Source organism: Engystomops pustulosus, chromosome 4, assembly GCF_040894005.1.
Source record: "Engystomops pustulosus chromosome 4, aEngPut4.maternal, whole genome shotgun sequence".
NCBI lineage: Eukaryota > Metazoa > Chordata > Amphibia > Anura > Leptodactylidae > Engystomops > Engystomops pustulosus.
In genome coordinates, this window is record NC_092414.1 from 219,011,487 (window position 1) to 219,029,116 (window position 17,630).

General features: G+C 44.3%; 1 protein-coding gene across 4 annotated transcripts in view; it reads right to left on the reverse strand.

Annotated features, from left to right (window-relative positions):
- Positions 1–17,630, reverse strand: part of LOC140128360 (uncharacterized) — a 179,872-nt gene that overhangs the window by 25,686 nt on the left and 136,556 nt on the right. For all 4 annotated transcript variants that reach the window (XM_072150007.1, XM_072150009.1, XM_072150008.1 and 1 more), the window contains one exon: positions 5,678–5,763. In XM_072150007.1, coding sequence (XP_072006108.1) covers positions 5,678–5,763 — 86 coding nt within the window. The remainder of the gene's footprint in view (positions 1–5,677; positions 5,764–17,630) is intronic.

Genomic DNA, 17,630 nt, shown 5'->3' on the forward strand with positions numbered 1-17,630 from the left:
TTCCTGTTTAGTGACTTTTCCAGTTCTACCCAAGCTTTATCTGTTGAGTCTCTCCACCAGTGCAACAACTGATCTACAAGTGCAGAAATGTAATAGTTATATAAGTCTGGTACTCCCAAACCACCTCTTTCCCTATTTCTAGTAAGGGTACCTAAGGCAACCTTAGAGTGTTTATTCTGCCAAATGAATCTGCGTAGTTGAGCATTAGCGGATGTGAAAAAAGTCTTAGGGATTTTAATCGGTAAAGTTCTAAATAAGTACAAAAATCTGGGAAGGATGCTCATTTTGTATGTTGCTATCCTTCCATACCATGAGAGAATCACTTTTGTATAATTTTCTAATTCTTTCTCTATTTTAGATAATAATGGGGTGAAGTTGCAGGTGAAACGTTTTGTTGTGGGTGTAGTCAATTGTACTCCCAGGTACGTAATTGCAGTGTCTTGCCAGTCTAATGGGTATAGTTTTTTAAGATGTATTAGTTGTTTAGATGGAATTGCTATAGAGAGAACTTGCGATTTACTATTGTTCATTTTATAGTATGACACTTCACCATATTCTTGGATTTTGGTAAAAATGGCGGATAAGAAAGTCTGGGGGTTAGTGGACATAAGAATGATATCGTCGGCGAATAATGCTATTTTGTGGAGTTTTGAGCCAACTTCTATGCCAGTAATGTTGGGGTCAGATCTTATCAGTTCAGCTAAAGGTTCTATGGATAAAATAAAAAATAGGGGGGATAGAGGGCAGCCCTGTCTCGTCCCATTTGTTAGGGAGGCTTCACTGGATAACATTCCATTCGTATATACCCTAGCTGTTGGGTTAGAATACAATGACTTAATAGCCGTCTGAATGTTACCTATAATGCCAAATTTGGTGAGGGCCGAGAAGGCGTACCTCCAGTTTACCCGGTCAAACGCTTTCTCAGCGTCGACCGTTAGGAAAGTTGATGGTAGGTTCCTTTTTTCGCATATCTGCATAAGGGTTATTATACGCCGGGTATTATCTGGGGCTTGCCCTCCTGGGGTGAATCCTACTTGGTCATTTTTAATTAATGTGGGGATTATTCTTTGTAGTCTTTGTGCTAATATTTTTGCATATATTTTGACGTCGCAGTTAAGAAGCGAGATAGGTCTAAAATTGGACGGAGAATTGGGGGCTTTACCTGGTTTAGGGATTGTTACAATTAAAGCAGATAACATGTCCTTAGGGAAGGATCCTGTTCTAAAAGCTAAATCGAATGTTTCTTTCATGTAGGGTAGAATGTCATTAGCGAATTTTTTAAAATACTCTGATGGGAGACCATCAGGTCCTGGGGCTTTCCCGAGGGAATGGATTTTATAGTGGTTTTAATTTCCTCTTGTGTAATAGGAAGATTAAGAGTATCAATCTGTTCCTGTGATAGTTTAGGTAACTTCACTTTGCTTAAGAAGTTGTCTATTATACTTTGAGATGGCTCTATTATATTTGGGTCTTTTGCTAAGTTATATAGGTTTTCATAATATGTTTTAAAAGCCTCAATGATATCTCTGGGGGATAACATTTTTTCCCCTGTTGTAGGGTGTAGGATCTTATTTTTCTGAGTTTTTTGTTTTAAGCTGCAGGCTAGTAGTGATCCAGTTTTTTGTCCTTGGGCGTAGTATTTGGTATTATTATGTTTATGTGCATGTTTTTGGATTAAGAGGTTCCTTAGTTTCTCCCTTTCTTGATTGAGTCTGTTTATGAGGTCTTGTGTAGTTTGTTGTTTGTTTTGTTGTTCAAGTTGGTGAATTTTGTTGTGCAAGGTAATGATCTCTCTCTCTTTTTCTTTGACGGTCATAATTTGCAGTTTGGTCAGTTCCCCGCCTATAAATACCTTATGTGCTATCCAAACGGAAGATGGACTAATATCTTCTTTGGTATTGAATTTGAAAAACTCTGCTAACGCTCTTTGAATTCTTTCTGTATACCTGCTATTGGCTATAATAGAGTTGTTGGCCCTCCAAACATAGTCGCTATGAGAGGACAATTTGTCTGACCACATCATTGAAACTGGAGCATGATCTGACCAACCTATGTCACCAATATGCGTGCTTATAACTCTGTCCAATAGGGACCTGTCTACAATGATAATGTCTATTCTAGAATATGATTTATGTCTTGCTGAAAAGTAAGAGTAATCTCTTTCTTCTCCATGTTGTAATCTCCAAATATCATATACCTCGTATGACCATAAAAGAGATTTTAGAGTGAAGGACCTATGTTTGACCTTTGCTTGCGCCGTAGTATCTAAAGAGGAGTCATTGATTGCGTTAAAATCTCCTGACAAAATCAAGGATCCCTTTTTTACCTTAGCTATCAATTTAAAAACTTTTTAGTGAATGAACCCTGTTTTTCATTAGGGCCATAGATTGTGGCAATGGTGTATTGGAGATTGTTGATTGTACAGATTAGAATTATGTACCTACTATCTGAGTCTATAATTTGTTTGTCTATTTGAACTGCTAGAGAAGAGTTAAATGCTATCAGAACCCCTCTTTGTTTTTTAGCATAGGTGGACCATGTTTAGAAAAATGCGTTTCTTGAACACACAAAATATCCGCTTTCTGCTTACTTGCTTCTTTCCAAATCATTGACCTTTTAAAAGGGCTATTTAGACCTTTAGCATTGATTGATATCAATTTAATCCCCATCTGTGTAATTGTACTGGCTGCTTGTATAAAGTGAAGTATACATTTTTATCTTCTGCAGTATGGATCTCCTCTGTGGTATGGATGGGTGGACTGTAATGCATGTGTTGTTAAGTTCACTATTCACAGGTATGAACATGTCAAGTAAACAATTAAAACAAAATTCAACTATTGTCGTCCTGGTGACGTCACTTAAAGAATCAACAAGTGCACCATGTGTACAAAGCACTATAGGTGCATCATCATAAGGGGTAAACATGTACATTGTGGACATGGAGAGTGTAGCATTTTGTCACGTCTCAATTACATTAGTATAATACTAATACATTACCACCCGGTATTATGTTTAAGAGTCCCCAGTAGTGCGCCATTCTCGGTTCACGTGTCGAGGTGGGCCTTTGACCGGGATTGAGGTCTGGCTATCTATGGCGATTTGCCAGGATTCCAAAAGCGAGAGTCCTTCTTCTATTGTTTTCACCACGTGCATAGTGTTGTTTCTTCTTATTAGGATTTTTGTGGGGAAGCCCCATCTGTATGGAATCTCCTGCTTGCGTAGATTAGTGGTTATTGGTGCCAAGGCTTTCCTAGCCTGCAACGTGGCTGTAGAGAGATCCACAAATAATTTTATCTCTTCGTAAGGAGATGGAAAGGTTTGAAGCTTCCTGGACTGTGGGAGAAGTTGTTCCTTTACATGAAAAAAGGTTAAACGGGCTAGGGTGTCTCTTGGTATTGAATCTGGAAGGTTCGGAGGCTTAGGGACTCTGTGTGCCCTATCAATACTAAGCTCATAGTCATTCAATTCAGGGAGTAAGGTCTTTGTTAGTTGCTGGACATATGAGCGAAGCAGGTGTCCTGGTACCAGCTCTGATATACCTCTAATTTTGATATTATTTCGTCTGTCCCTATCCTCAGAATCTATTAGCTTAGCTTGCATGGCTTGTATCTTCTCTTCTAGTGCCTGATGAGAATCCACTAGATCATTATGAGCAGTAGTAAATTCTTCCATTTTGGATTCTGTGTGAGACACTCTGTCTCCTATTTCATTTACTGTTGCTTGTAGTGGTGAGATGAGAGACGACAAATCTCTATGGAGAGATGGCCTTCAGCATGTCTTCTGAGACTATCTTATTTGTAGTCTGGAATTTTGTAAATTCATCTGACCTTTCAGGAGAGCATGAAGAGGCACTTTCTAGTGCATTGTCAGATTGTGACATTCTTTGTCTCTGTTTAGCAGGACTTGTAGAGGGAGAGTTTATGCTGTTAGTCGCCCTCTGCTGGTGGTTAGATGAGGAGTTTGAATTCTCCTGTAGCTGGAGGGACAGTGGTGGCATGCTGCACTCCTCTTGGAGTAAAGGCGGGGACGGCGCCATATTGGGTGAGCGCTGTGCAGGTGAGTCCTCCCAGTTACTGGGAATAGGAAAGGGAGAAGTGGAGGTGTTCTGCTGTAAGGGCTTACCCGCTCCTACAGCGTCTTTCGGCAGCTTCATATTTTTGCTCCGTTGTTGCTGCGCGGAGCCTCGGGTTCCGGAGCTGGGTAATGCTGGTGATGCGCCGCCATCTTGCCGTTCTTGGTGCTTCATGCCGTCGCCCGGGAAGAAAGCCCTGATCAGCTTGTTGCCGGTTCCTCCACCGTTCCGCTTTCTGCCTGCCGTGGTCAGTGATGTTCCAGGCATGTTTTGGGCTCACTTTGTCTGCTTTGTCAGGGGTGATTAGCTGGTTTCCACGCTGGTGAGACGGAGCTCCTCTCTTATGCGGCCATTTCCTTCAGCGGCCAAACCACGCCTTCCCATTTTTCCATATTTTCAAAGGGATTTCAAAATTAACTTTTTGGCGGGATCATCATTGTTTGTAATGAGCTTATAATATATATATTGTGGTTACACCTTAAAAACATTTCCAGAATCCGACCATTTATTACAATTGAAACCTCTAAAACACTTGTCGCTCTGATTTACTCTTGTCTAGGCTCCCTACTCCCTACTAATGATCTTCCACACACTAAACTTGCTCCTCTACAATCTATTCTTAATGCAGCAGCCAGGCTTGTCTCACAGACCAAAGGCTACACGGATGCCTCCAGTCTGTGCCAATCACTGCACTGGTGCCCGTCTCCTTCCGAATACAGTTTAAAATAATAACCCTCATCCACAAAGCTCTGCATAATGCTGCACCTCCCTATCTCTTATCTCAGTCTATCGTCCAACCCACACTTTTCCATCTGGATACAGAAATCTAGTGTAAACTTATGGCTCACCCTGATAACTCTAACAACAGCTAGCTCTCCCTATTGATCACAGGATCCTACGCGTTTCCTAATGTGATTCATCCTCTTAGCATTTTGCACAGTGAAATATAATTGGGCTTCTTTGCTAGGGATCGCAATTACACTTTCCACGGACTGTTTGCCGTTTTCGTGATTTGCGCAGCTTTGACAGGTATTTAACAGATGTCTGCGCTGGAATGGTGTCATAAACGACCGTTTTTGGGTGCAGCTGAGCTGGCTTCCATGTGACACAAATCAGGGTGGGGCACAGCGCATTATCCACAGACAATGCACTTTCTGTGAACTCCGCGGCTCGGGGAAGTAAATGTCTTTATGTTCCCCAGAATCTGTAAAGTGCTACGGAATCTGAGGGCTCTATGTAAATAAAGATTATGATTATATTATTATTAAATAATATTAGAAATCCTCTATATATCACTACAGTTTCAAAATTGCATCCCCCAAACTATCAGAAAAAGCTTTTAGGACGTTAATTTAAGTAGTAATTAAAACAAAATGGAGGTGAAATTTAGAATGGTCTAGTTTTGTCAGTAATATGTACATTAAGCCCTAAAATGTACACGTTTACAAAAAAAATACAAAAAAAAATAATTTCCCAATGTCATTAAGTACAACCAGAGAGAGACACAAAATAAGAAAAGGATCAACGCCACCTAGGCTTCCTTCTTCGGACAGAACATGAGGCTGGCTTAGGTGGTTCAAAAATGTGTTTTAATTCTAGTCTTACCTTCCCACAAAACTTACAGCTGATGTCATCTACAGGCATCTCCTTGCAACTCCTCATAGGGGGCGCCTTGGGGTGCTGAGTGGCTGCTGTAAAGGTAGAAATGTTCAGTTTGAAAAATATATAAAATATCTACAAAGAGTGAAGAAATAAGGTGATACCTTTTGAGAAGTATATTTGTTGGTAAAGCTTTCCAGAATCTTTGTCAGACATGATGTTATGCATGAAACTGAAAATTCACAGAATTTTATACACACCCGGTAGTGATCAAGGGAAATTAAAAAAAAAAAAGAAACTTTAAAACAACAATAAGATATATTCACAGACATCTTATTTACAACATGATGGTAGTAAACAGACTAAAAACCTGTGGGGTGTGACAAGAGAGCTCCGACTCTTATCTGCTTGTGGCCTCAAGTCAGAGTTTACTCCCATTTTATCCTTTCCCATTGTGTTTTGAAATATCTAATTAAAACAGTAATATGCAAATCTTCCATAGCGTGGTCCTCTCTGGAGAAATGTGTGGCCACTGGGAGTATTTTCCTTTTGTCCAATCGCTGATGAAATCTCTGGCTTGTTTCCCTCACAACCTGTGGTTGGACACTGTTCACACATGTATGTATATGTATATGCTGTGATTGTGGGACAGATACATGGTAACTAGAGATGAGCGAGTATACTGCTCGGTCGGGTATTAGCGTACTCGGACCGGCTTGTTACTCAGATGAGTATTTCCCCTGCTCGAGATCGAGCATTAAACTAAGTGAAGAACAGTGTTTTTATTGTTTAATTAAATATTTCAGATGTTTCCTGATGTTTTGCTTGTTAGAACACATTGAAATAACACTATTCTTCACTTTGCAGGTGTGGGCGTGTCTCCCGCTAGGTTCGGAGATGTTCGGAACATCTGGAATGTGAAGAATATTGTTCTTTCAATGTGTTCTGCACTTAAATGCTCCTGTGTTCACTGTTTTTAATGTTTTAATTCTATTCTTCACATCGCAGGTGTTCGTGTGTGTCTTCCGATAGGTTCGGAGATACGCGCACACATCTGCAAAGTGAAGAATAGTGTTATTTCAATGTGTTCTAACAAGCAAAACAGCAGGAAACATCTGGAATATTTAATTAAGCACTGTTCTTTTACTGTTCTGTTTTAGCAAAAAAATGCTCGGGTCTCCCATTGACTTTAATGGGGCTCGTTATTCGAGACGAGCACTCGAGCATTGGGAAAAGTTTGTCTCGAATAACGAGCCCCCGAGCATTTTAGTGCTCGCTCATATGCCAACCCGTGCCAACCCAGTCTAAATATGCCAACCCGTTTTGCACCTGTTTTGAGACAGGGTGAGTTGTCTCAGTTCTAGTGGTTGCCAGAAGGAAAGGAGAGGAGGGACTGGGAATATTTCTCATAGTCTTATATCTTTATAAAGAATAAGCTAGAGTTCCCTGACAATACAATGTAGGATCTCCAGTTGTGGGCTGTAGGTGACTACTAGTAGAACTCAGGCCTCCTGTTGGGTCTCTTGGAAGCGTTTTGCCCGGAAACCCAACTGGAGAAATTTAGATCTTACCTCTAGAAAGTGTTTTTTAAGGTCTGTCTTGTCTGAGCAAATACTGTTTTAATGTATAAATGTATTCAATGTATTTGAAGTTAGCGAACCATCAGCTGAGAGATTTCAGATGTTACAAATCTTTACAATGCAGAACTAGACCACATTTTGACACAGACTGCTGGAAATAACATCATATAAAAGGATGAGGCAACATAACTAAAAGTGTATGACTCCATTGTATCTACTTTGTATCTTCTGCTAAAGATTCATAAAAATCTAACAGCCAGGCCCATTATATCTGGATGCAACAATATATCTGACAATGTGTGCAAATACATTGATGAGATTCTGAAGCCACTGGTAGGAGATATTCCTTTTTATTTGAGGGATTCTTCAGACTTGTTACAAAAACTTGAAGGCAAACAACTAGACGATGACCATCTTTTCATCACCTGTGATGTAGAATCCCTCTATATATCATCATGCAGACTTTGTACTTCTCTCATCTACATTTATGCTTGATGAGGCCGGGTTTACTTTTATATTGAGTTTGCTTGAATTTATATTGTCTCATAATTTTTTTCATTGTTGATGGATCCTTCTACCTACAGCTCTAGGGGACTGCAATGGGGGCGGCGTGTGTGCCCTGGGGCTGTGGGAGAAGGATCTGTTCCTGTCAGAAGGTGGAGCCGTCTTAATGTCCGGGGTTCTCTTTTGGGCCCGATACATTAATGACATCTTCATCATCTGGCAGGGGCACTGGGGCATGGTTAACTTTTTCCTTTGGACAATTAAATGACAATAGTTTTAACATCAGATTAACTTGGCGTGCACATTCACACAACATGGATTTTTTGGACGTTCTGGTTAAACGAGACGGTGGAGGAATCATGCACACAGATGCTTTTCGCAAAGAAACATCCACTTATGACTTTTTATTTGCCTCTTTAGCACATCCCCAGACTAAAAAGCCATTGACCTGAAGGAGCACGTCCATGTCATTCCCCATGTAACTGTCTCACTTTCCTATCTTTTAAGGTCCACACCCTCAGACTCTTCCACCCATTCTCTCTTCGTGTGGCTGTATACTACCGTCCTCCTGGCTCACCCTATCAGTATCTTGACCACTTTGCCTCTTGGCTCTCTCACTTTCTATCCTGTGAGATTCCAACCATTATCATGGGAGACTTTAACATCCCTATTAACACTCCCAATCCCTTCCTGTCTCTCAGCTTGTATCACTAACTACTTCTGTAGTTTCACAACTCTCTTCATTCCCACATTTATAATGATGGAAAAATCCTAGAATTGGTCTTTGCCCGACTTTCTTCAATATCTAATTTTACCAATTCTTCTTTTCCACTTTCAGACTATAATCTTCTTTTTTTTACTTTCAATAATCCTTCACCTTCCAACCATTGTTCATACCGGAACCCACGTGCTATTAATACTCACCAACTCACAGAAACCTTACAGTTGGCACTGTCCCCATCTCCTCTTTCACCTGCCAAAACCTGGCTACTAACTATTATTATAATACTGTCATAAGCGCCCTAGATGAGATGACACCAGTCTCTATCCAAAATTTTCAACACAGACGCAGGCAACCTTGGCACACGGACAAAACCCGTTTCCTTTGTAAGTTCTCCAGGAGTATCGAACGTCTGTGGAAAAAATAACGCACATCTACAGACTTTCTACACTTCAAATTTATGCTCAAACCCTATAACACTGGCCTTCACCTCGCTAAACAGGTCTATTGTACTAATCTCATATCCTCTTTCTCTAACAACCACAATAGGCTCTTTGATACTCTTCACTCCTTACTAACACCAAAGGTGCAGTGTCATGGGTGCTCCTGCGACCGCCCTTTGCTGCCCGCCGTATTCACGCTTCCTCCCACACCGCCCCAGCATTTCGTTGTGTACACTCCTGCCTCCTCGGGGGTGTGCGCGCTGGCACTCTAAGATTTAAAGGGCCAGCACACCGCTGATTGGTGTTGGCCCGTCCCCTGGAAATTGTATAAAAGTTGTCTCTCCCAGCATTCTCCACTGGATCTTCATGCTTATGCTGTTTAGAAAGCTTGTGTCCCTGCCTTGTGCCTGTGTTTGGATTTCCCGTTGTGACCCAGGTTCTGTACTTGACTTTGATCCTGTTCCACCTGACCTACCGCTACATCCTAGACTCTGATCCTGTGCTGCCTGTCTCGACCTCCTGCCTGTCCCCGACCATGATTCTGCCTGTCGTCTTTGTACCTCGCCCTGACTGCCACCGCGGACAAAGTCACACCTGTGGCACGACACCACAGCAAGTCCAACCCAATTTACGACAGGCTCTGGTGAAAACTGAGTACCACTTAGATTCCGGTGCCACATTTTGGAATATGTCAGCCTCCGCGGTGGTCCAGTGAGTCCACTACCCCTGAAGCCTGACATGCAGCCACCTGTCACAGATCTAGCCACCTACTTTAAAGATAAAATCATCTGCATTCACCAGGAAAAAAATTTTCAATCCACTCACTCCATTAATCCTCGTTCCTCCTGTACTTTATCCTGTTCACTCTCTTCCTTTGAGCCAGGCACAGAAGAAAAAAGTCCAAAAAGTTTGGGTTGTTGACCAGGCGTGACCCTTTAGTTATTTATTTTCTACCTGCTTATCCTTGTAAATACTCACTATCTTCACTGTTTGGGACACGCTGCCCCCCTTTGATAGACTGAGGTATTTTACAAGTACATCTACATTCACAAGACCTCTGTATGGATACCCCCCTTCCCTTCACTTCCCTACATTAGGGTCAGTGGACCAATAATAGGGTTAGGTTCCAGACAGGGTGGCAGCTGTTTAGGGCTGCGGCTCCGTGGCGAGGTTTTAAGGGATTTACAGGGACTTTCCCCTCATTACCTCCGTTATTAGGGTCACTTAGGTCACCCCACACTCCATTGCCTCAGAGTGCCTTTCCTAATACCCTGTCCCATCTTTTAAGAGTGACTGTGCCTTTATTTCTCTCTACCTTTGTCTGCTTTCCTGTTACACGTTATTGTTCTATACAACTGTACATATGTCAGCACCTATATCAGTGGTGGCTAACCTATGGCACGGGTGCCAGAGGTGGCACTCAGAGCCCTTTCAGTGGGCACCCAGACCATCACCAGAGATGACTCCAGGTATCTTCCTGCAGTCCTAGATAGCCCAGGACTTGCTGTGCACAGAGCTATTTTAAAGTGACAATGCTACCTGGGACTACTGGAGGAGAGGGAAGGTGTGGACAGATCAGGATTATCATTGTAGCTCCAGCCCTGACAATTCTTCCTGTTTATGGGACCCTGGAGGGAAGCTAAAATGATCATCCAAATTTCTTCTATTTTCTGCTTTATTGGTGTCCTCAGGGGCTGGTATCAATGAAAGCTGTGACAGAGAAGGGAGTATAAATCACAAATTAAATTTCTGTGTTGGCACTTTGCGATAAATAAGTGGGTCTTGGCTGTAGTTTGGACACTCGGTCTCTAAAAGGTTCGCCATCACTGACCTATATGCAAAAGATGCTACTCAACCAGGGTATAAACCATATCTCCTGCACTACAGGTATGTGACCTCTACCATATGAACATTCAAATGTACCAAGGTATATAGGCACTACTCTGACCCACCAGTGCCTGTGTTTAGAAGCACAGTATCACTCTCAGGATCACTGGTTATTTTTATATTCCAATTTCGAATCTATTTTTGTATCGTTTTACCCAATATATATTAAAAGCTAAGTTTTACATTGGTCATCCACTTTTCTGTACTCTCAGAAGAAGCACAGGAAGAAGAGGCAAAGAAGAAGAGGCACAGAAGAAGAAGTGTCCAGGTTCCTTTCCTCTGCTCGCCCCACTACCTGCATCAGTGACCCATCCTCTCACATCTTGTACAGTCTCTCTCCCCAGCAGTCACTTCTCCCCTCACTAAAATCTTCAACCTCTCTCTCCTGGTGTCGTCCCCTCTTCTTTCAAGCTGTTACCCCATTACTAAAGAAACCTTCACTGAAATGTCTTCTCTAGAATTCCCTTTTTTATATTTTACTAGCTGTGGCCCCCAGTGCTGCCTGGAATAGTAAAGAACAGCTCTTTAACAACAAGAGAAAAAAACTTGAAAGTGACCCCACAAAGGCCTACAAGAATCAACTAGTTAATAAGACCAAGAAGTTTTCAACTGATATCCAGCACGAAGTCAACCTGCTCATCCCAGAGGATCCCAGGCCAGGCTGTTTTTATATGCTCCCCAAGATCCACAAAGATGGCAATCCAGGACCACCGCGGGGGATAATAATACTAGCCTCAACCCGGGAGCGGAGTCTAAGTGAACTCCTGGCCTTCACCAGAGCCCGCCGCAAAGCGGGATGGTCTTGCTGCGGCGGGGAGTCACCAGGTCGCTCCGCAGGTGCGACTAGGCCCGCTGTGGCAGCCAAGGTAGGGACACGGTGACCACGGGAAGGCAGGACCACGGATGGCTGGCAGGACCACGGATGGATGGCAGGACCACGGAAGGACAGAGGATTACCGGACCGCCACAGATCACCAGGACCGCCACAGGATCGCCACAGGACAACAGGACCGCCACAGGACACCAGGACCGACACAGGATCACAGGATTGCCACAGGACACCAGGAACACGGGAACAACACGGAACACAGGAATAACAGAATACTCGATGGCGTCTGGAAATGCTCGGGAACACGGAGGGCTTTCTCTTCAGTAACAGGACATGAAGATAAGGCAGGGGATGTTGGGAGTAGCCAGGCTATATAGCAGAGCCAGGAATGTCAGCACCAATAAGGAGGATGCTGGGCCTTTAAATTCTTAGAGAGTAGGCGTGCGCGCGCCATAGCAGCGGGAGCGCGCGGCCTACACAGGAGACAGACCTGCAGCCTGGACGGGACCGCGATGGAGCCATCAGGAGCCGTGACAGGTAAGTACCGACCCGGGGGGAGTGGGGCAGCAGCAGCAGAGCACGGGTGCACCCGCGACCCACAACATGGATATGGATCTTGGGGTCACCCGTGACAGCAACCATGGATGTGGAATCTCTGTGCACCAATATTCCCCACAAAGATGGAATAGCGGCATATCAGACACACATGGAGAAGCACAACCTACCAACAGAACTGGTCACAGAACTCATTCAATTTGTGCTCACCCACTACTATTTCTGTTTTGGAGAGGATCTGTACCTACAGTTTATGTGAGATCAAGGTGTGCACCACAGTTTGCTAAAGTTTTAAAAGCTAGAAATGAGCGAGTACTAAAATGCTCGAGTGCTCGTTATTCGAGACAAACTTTTCCAGATGCTCGAGTGCTCGTCTCGAATAACAAGCCCCATTGAAGTCAATGGGAGACTGGAGCATTTTTCACTGAAAGAACACATTGAAAAAACACTAAAGAATAACACATTGCAGATGTTTGCAGATGTTTTCACTGAAAGAACACATTGAAAGAACACAGTGAAGAACACATTGCAGATGTTCTGCACATCTGCTAACTTATCTGAAGACACGCGTGCAGAACGGTGTTCTTCACAATAGTATATGAAGAACAATATGTGTGAAGAACACATTGCAGATGTTTCCATACATCTGCAAAGTATTCTTCACACATAATGTTCTTCACATACTATTGTTAAGAACACAGTTCGGCACGCGTGTCTTCCGATAAGTTAGCAGATGTTCTGAACATCTGCAATCTGTTATTCACTGTGTTCTTTCTGTGCTGTTGGTCCTGCTCCAGCCCCGCTTCGATCCTCCATGCCCGCTCCAGCCCCGCTCTGCTCCGTTATGCCCGCTCCTCCATGCCCGCTCTGCTCCTCCATGCCCGCTCCAGCCCCGCTCCGATCCTCCATGCCCACTCCAGCCCTGCTCTGATCCTCCATGCCCGCTCCAGCCCCGCTCTGCTCCGTGATGCCCACTCCTCCAGGCCCACTCTGATCCTCCATGCCCGCTCCAGCCCCGCTCCACTCCGGGATGCCCGCTCCTCCATGCCCGCTCCAGCCCCCGCTCTGCTCCATGATGCCCGCTCCTCCATGCCCGCTCCGTTCCTGCATGCCCGCTCCAGCCCCGCTCAGATCCTCCATGCCCGCTCCAGCCTCACTCCGCTCTGTGATGCCCGCTCCACCATGCCCGCTCCTCCATTCCTGCTCCTCCAAGCCTGCTCCGGCTCCGCTCCAATCCTCCATGCCCGCTCAAGCCCCGCTCCAATCCTCCATGCCCGCTCCAATCCTCCATGCCCGCTCCAGCCCCGCTCTGCTCCATGATGCCCGCTCCGTGATGCCCGCTCCGATCCTCCATGCCTGCTCCAGCCCTGCTCCGCTCCTCTTTGCCCGCTCCAGCCCCTGCTCCGCTCCGTAATGCCCGCTCCAGCCCCTGCTCCGCTCCGTAATGCCCGCTCCAATCCTCCATGCTCGCTCCAGCCCCGCTCCACTCCTCCATGCCCGCTCCACTTCAGCATCCCTCCTGAATGCCTGATCCAGCGTCGGGGCTCGTGTCTTCGGCTAAGTGAGCACATGTTCGGAACATCTGCAATGTGTTCTTCACTGTGGTCTTCACTTAAATGATCCTATGTTCACTGTGTTCACTGTTTTCATTGTATTCTTCCCTGTTCTTCACTGTCTTTTCTTAATTAAATGCTCGATCTCGAGCAGGGGAAATACTCGTCCGAGCAACGAGCCGTTCCGAGTATGCTAATACTTGAATGAGCATCAAGCTTGGACGAGTATACTCGCTCATCTCTAGTGCTTACTTATCTACATGCACCACAAAACCCATGATCTACCTCCATCATATTGATGACATTCTGATCATCTGGATGGCAGGTGAGGAGGCCCTGCTTCAATTCCATGAGGGCTACAACGACTTTCACCCCACCATCAATCTGAAAGAAAGCTATTCAGACAAGGAGATACACTTTCTGAATACCACAATACTGATTAAAGAAAGCAGCTTAACCACAACAATATTCCATAAAGCAACAGACAGAACAGCCTACCTAAGAAATAACAGCTTCCACCCCAAACATACCAGGCAACCTATCATAAACAGCCAAGCCATACGCTACATCCGTATCTATCATATACAGCCAGGCCATACACTACAACCATATCTATCATATACAGCCAAGCCATACGCTACATCCGTATCTATCATATACAGCCAGGCCATACACTACATCCGTATCTATCATATACAGCCAGGCCATACACTACATCCGTATCTATCATACACAGCCAGGCCATACACTACATCCGTATCTATCATATACAGCCAGGCCATACGCTACATCCGTATCCATCATATACAGCCAGGTCATACACTACATCCGTATCTATCATATACAGCCAGGCCATACACTACATCCGTATCTATCATATACAGCCAGGCCATACACTACATCCGTATCTATCATATACAGCCAGGCCATACACTACAACCATATCTATCATATACAGCCAAGCCATACGCTACATCCGTATCTATCATATACAGCCAGGCCATACACTACATCCGTATCTATCATATACAGCCAGGCCATACACTACATCCGTATCTATCATAAACAGCCAAGCCATACGCTACATCCGTATCTATCATATACAGCCAGGCCATACACTACAACCATATCTATCATATACAGCCAAGCCATACGCTACATCCGTATCTATCATATACAGCCAGGCCATACACTACAACCATATCTATCATATACAGCCAGACCATACACTACATCCGTATCTATCATATACAGCCAGGCCATACACTACATCCGTATCTATCATATACAGCCAGGCCATACACTACATCCGTATCTATCATACACAGCCAGGCCGTACACTACATCCGTATCTATCATATACAGCCAGGCCATACGCTACATCCGTATCTATCATATACAGCCAGGCCATACACTACATCCGTATCTATCATACACAGCCAGGCCGTACACTACATCCGTATCTATCATACACAGCCAGGCCGTACACTACATCCGTATCTATCATATACAGCCAGGCCATACACTACATCCGTATCTATCATATACAGCCAGGCCATACACTACATCCGTATCTATCATATACAGCCGGGCCATACACTACATCCGTATCTATCATATACAGCCAGGCCATACACTACATCCGTATCTATCATATACAGCCAGGCCATACACTACATCCGTATCTATCATATACAGCCAGGCCATACACTACATCCGTATCTATCATATACAGCCAGGCCATACACTACATCCGTATCCATCATATACAGCCACGCCATACACTACATCCGTATCTATCATATACAGCCAGGCCGTACACTACATCCGTATCTATCATAAACAGCCAGGCCGTACACTACATCCGTATCTATCATATACAGCCAGGCCGTACACTACATCCGTATCTATCATATACAGCCAGGCCATACACTACATCCATATCTATCATATACAGCCAGGCCATACGCTACATCCGTATCTATCATATACAGCCAGGCCGTACACTACATCCGTATCTATCATATACAGCCAGGCCGTACACTACATCCGTATCTATCATATACAGCCAGGCCGTACACTACATCCGTATCTATCATATACAGCCAGGCCGTACACTACATCCGTATCTATCATATACAGCCAGGCCGTACACTACATCCGTATCTATCATATACAGCCAGGCCATACACTACATCCGTATCTTTCATATACAGCCACGCCATACACTACATCCGTATCTATCATATACAGCCAGGCCATACACTACATCCGTATCTATCATATACAGCCAGGCCGTACACTACATCCGTATCCATCATATACAGCCACGCCATACACTACATCCGTATCTATCATATACAGCCAGGCCGTACACTACATCCGTATCTATCATAAACAGCCAGGCCGTACACTACATCCGTATCTATCATATACAGCCAGGCCGTACACTACATCCGTATCTATCATATACAGCCAGGCCATACACTACATCCATATCTATCATATACAGCCAGGCCATACGCTACATCCGTATCTATCATATACAGCCAGGCCATACGCTACATCCGTATCTATCATATACAGCCAGGCCATACGCTACAACCGTATCTATCATATACAGCCAGGCCATACACTACATCCGTATCTATCATATACAGCCAGGCCATACACTACATCCGTATCTATCATATACAGCCAGGCCATACACTACATCCATATCTATCATATACAGCCAGGCCATACGCTACATCCGTATCTATCATATACAGCCAGGCCGTACACTACATCCGTATCTATCATATACAGCCAGGCCGTACACTACATCCGTATCTATCATATACAGCCAGGCCGTACACTACATCCGTATCTATCATATACAGCCAGGCCGTACACTACATCCGTATCTATCATATACAGCCAGGCCGTACACTACATCCGTATCTATCATATACAGCCAGGCCATACACTACATCCGTATCTTTCATATACAGCCACGCCATACACTACATCCGTATCTATCATATACAGCCAGGCCATACACTACATCCGTATCTATCATATACAGCCAGGCCGTACACTACATCCGTATCCATCATATACAGCCACGCCATACACTACATCCGTATCTATCATATACAGCCAGGCCGTACACTACATCCGTATCTATCATAAACAGCCAGGCCGTACACTACATCCGTATCTATCATATACAGCCAGGCCATACACTACATCGGTATCTATCATATACAGCCAGACCATACACTACATCCGTATCCATCATATACAGCCAGGCCATACACTACATCCGTATCTATCATACACAGCCAGGCCGTACACTACATCCGTATCTATCATACACAGCCAGGCCGTACACTACATCCGTATCTATCATATACAGCCAGGCCATACGCTACATCCGTATCTATCATATACAGCCAGGCCATACACTACATCCGTATCTATCATATACAGCCAGGCCGTACACTACATCCGTATCCATCATATACAGCCAGGCCATACACTACATCCATATCTATCATATACAGCCAGGCCATACGCTACATCCGTATCTATCATATACAGCCAGGCCATACACTACATCCGTATCTATCATATACAGCCAGGCCGTACACTACATCCGTATCTATCATATACAGCCAGGCCGTACACTACATCCGTATCTATCATATACAGCCAGGCCGTACACTACATCCGTATCTATCATATACAGCCAGGCCGTACACTACATCCGTATCTATCATATACAGCCAGGCCGTACACTACATCCGTATCTATCATATACAGCCAGGCCGTACACTACATCCGTATCTATCATATACAGCCAGGCCATACACTACATCCGTATCTTTCATATACAGCCACGC